This window comes from Myotis myotis, unplaced genomic scaffold (genome assembly GCF_014108235.1).
Source record: "Myotis myotis isolate mMyoMyo1 unplaced genomic scaffold, mMyoMyo1.p scaffold_m19_p_5, whole genome shotgun sequence".
NCBI classification, from domain to species: domain Eukaryota; kingdom Metazoa; phylum Chordata; class Mammalia; order Chiroptera; family Vespertilionidae; genus Myotis; species Myotis myotis.
In genome coordinates, this window is record NW_023416357.1 from 108,087,299 (window position 1) to 108,090,424 (window position 3,126).

The window sequence follows — 3,126 nt, forward strand, 5'->3', positions numbered from 1 at the left end:
CCTGGTCGGGGCACATGCCCGGGTTGTGTGCTCCATCCCCAGTGTGGGGTGTGCCGGAGGCAGCCGACCCATGGTTCTCTCTCATCATTGATGTTTCTCTCTCCCTCTCCCTTCCTCTCTGAATCAATAAAAATATATTAAAAAGAAAAGACTCAATGCCTAAAACACAAGGCAAGACTGAGACAAGGTCACGGACTAGAGGTACCTAAGGACACGTGACAACTAAATGCAACGTGGTCTCCTGGGTTGGAACCAGGAACTGAAAATGCTGCTGGTGGAGAAGCCAGTGGGCTATGACCGAGCCTGGCCCGAGTGGAGGGCGCCAGCGCTGGCCTCCTAGCTGCGATACTGTGCCCCACGACGAAGATATGCATACTGGGGGACACGGGGAGAGGGGTGTGGGAGCTCCCTTTGCAAATTTTCTATAAATATACAACGGTCCCCAAGTTAAAAGTTTATTAAATCCTTGGTGTTTATCCAAAGGGGTTGAAAACATGTCCACATAGAAACCTGCACAGGGATGCTTATTACAGCTCCATTCACAGTTGCCGAACTTGGAAGCAGCCAAGATGTCCCTCAGTAGGTGATGGGTGAATAAATGTGGTCCATCCAGACAGTGGAATATTATCAGCGTTAAAAGAAATGAGCCGGCAGGCATGAGAAGACACGAGGGGCCTTAGATGCATCTAAGTGACAGAAACCAATCTGCAAAGGCTACACACTGCGTGATTCCAACTGTCTGACGTCCTGGAAAAGGAAAATTATCCACAGTAAAGGGTAGTGGCTGTCGGAGTTGCGGGGAGGGCGGGGCGAACAGGCGGCACGCAGAGGATTTAGGGCAGTGGAACTATGACGCTCTCATGGGATACATGTCAACGTACATTTGTCCAGACCAGAGTGTGCACCACCACCAGCGAGCCTGATGTCAGTGTGGACTTTGGTGATGATAATGTGTCAGTGTAGGTTCCTCTGTTGTCACCAATGCACCAGCTGGTGCGGGCATGGACAGTGGGGCAAGGACAGTGAGGGCATGGACAGTGAGGGCATGGACAGTGAGGGCATGGGCAGTGAGGGCATAGACAGTAGGGGCAAGGACAGTGAGGGCAAGGAGAGTGAGGGCATGGACAGTGAGGGCATGGACAGTGAGGGCATGGACAGTGAGGGCAAGGAGAGTGAGGGCAAGGAGAATGAGGGCATGGACAGTGAGGGCATGGACAGTGAGGGCAAGGAGAGTGAGGGCAAGGAGAGTGAGGGCAAGGAGAGTGAGGGCATGGACAGCAGGGGCAAGGACAGTGAGGGCAAGGACAGTGAGGGCAAGGACAGTGGGGACATGGACAGTGGGGGCATGGACAGTGGGGGCATGGACAGTGGGGGCATGGACAGTGGGGGCAAGGACAGTGGGCACATGGACAGTGGGGGCATGGACAGTGGGGGCATGGACAGTGGGGGCAAGGACAGTGGGGACATGGACAGTGGGGGCATGGACAGTGGGGGCATGGACAGTGGGGGCATGGATAGTGAAGGCAAGGACAGTGAGGGCATGGGCAGTGGGGGTATGGACAGTGGGGGCATGGGCAGTGGGGGTATGGACAGTGGGGGCATGGGCAGTGGGGGTATGGACAGTGGGGGCATGGGCAGTGGGGGTATGGACAGAGGGGGCATGGGCAGTGGGGGTATGGACAGTGGGGGCATGGGCAGTGGGGGCACGGGCAGTGGGGGCATGGGCAGTGGGGGTATGGACAAAGGGGGCATGGGCAGTGGGGGTATGGACAGAGGGGGCATGGACAGTGGGGACATGGACAGTGGGGGCATGGGCAGTGGGGGTATGGACAGAGGGGGCATGGGCAGTGGGGGTATGGACAGAGGTGGCATGGGCAGTGGGGGTATGGACAGTGGGGGCATGGACAGTGGGGGCATAGACAGTGGGGGCATGGGCAGTGAGGGCATAGACAGTGAGGGCATAGACAGTGATGGCATAGATAGAGGGGGCATGGACAATGGGGCATGGACAGTGGGGGCATGGACAATGGGGCATGGACAGTGGGGGTATGGACAGAGGGGTCATGGACAGTGAGGGCATAGACAGTGGGGGCATGGGCAGTGAGGGCATAAACAGTGAGGACATAGACAGTGATGGCATAGATAGAGGGGGCATGGACAATGGGGCATGGACAGTGGGGGCATGGACAATGGGGCATGGACAGTGGGGGCATGGGCAGTGGGGGCATGGGCAGTAGGGTCATGGGCAGTGGGGGCATGGATAGTTCTGGGGCAGCACCTGTGAGAGGCTAGAGAAGAGGAAAGGGTGGAGGAAGAACGTGAACCACGATGGAGAGGCCTTGGCTGGTCCAGGGGGATTCATAACTGGGATGGCCCCTCAGACACGTCCTCATTAAGGTGAGGCCCTGGTAACCCCACACCAGCCAGTCATCGCCTGAAGCTGTCCCCCGGGAGGGTGGCAGGTTCCCTGGCTGAGGGCAGCGCCTGGGGGAGGAGCCAGCTGTGAGCTGGTGCAGCCAGCATTCCGCTGGGGAGGGAAGTCATACAAGGACTGTCTGGCAGCCCAGGTGCTGCCCGCTACCCGCCCCGGAGCGGCCTCCAGCGGTATCTGCTGTGCATCACCATTGGCGTGTGTCCATCTCTCCTCTCAGATTATCAGGCCCTGGGGGCAGGGACAAGGGTTTTCCCACTTTTGTGTCCCCCTTAATGTCTGACACAATCATGTGTTTAGCAAATGGCATTTGAATTTCCGTTAGCAGGAAAGAACTGTAGCTAAGAATTGCCTTTGTTTGGGACATTCTCCAGGTGGATTCTATAAAAGGTGAATGAAGAGCCTTTGGGTCGGAGAGGGGAGGCCATCATCAGGCTCCCAGGAAAGCAGGCGTGGGAATGAGCAAGCGAACCCCTCCTAAGGGGTGAGTTTCGCACTCTTGGCCTTGGACGCCTCCCTCGACGTGAAAGGCGGCCACGAGCGAGCGCCGAGTGCTGGTCGGAGCGCGGCACGCGTGCCCCGGAGGGAGTGAGATCACAAGATGGACATTTGCTGGCGACTCAGTGTGTGTAGCTGCCTTCTTCCAGACACATTCCCAGCGTATACAGCTGGAGGAAGGCGCCAGAAAGAAGAGG

General features: G+C 57.5%; 1 protein-coding gene across 1 annotated transcript; it reads left to right on the forward strand.

Annotated features, from left to right (window-relative positions):
- The first annotated feature begins 1,030 nt into the window (after nt 1-1,030).
- Nucleotides 1,031-2,074, forward strand: LOC118656590 (glycine-rich cell wall structural protein 1.0-like). The gene has a single exon (XM_036310020.1). It carries the CDS (start codon nt 1,031-1,033, stop codon nt 2,072-2,074), a length of 1,044 nt encoding a protein of 347 aa, XP_036165913.1.
- The last annotated feature ends 1,052 nt before the right edge of the window (nt 2,075-3,126 follow it).

What these genes read in the sequence shown, in the direction of transcription:
- LOC118656590 (XM_036310020.1), top strand. Translation starts at nt 1,031, where the DNA reads ATGGACAGTGAGGGCATGGACAGTGAGGGCATGGGCAGTGAGGGCATA.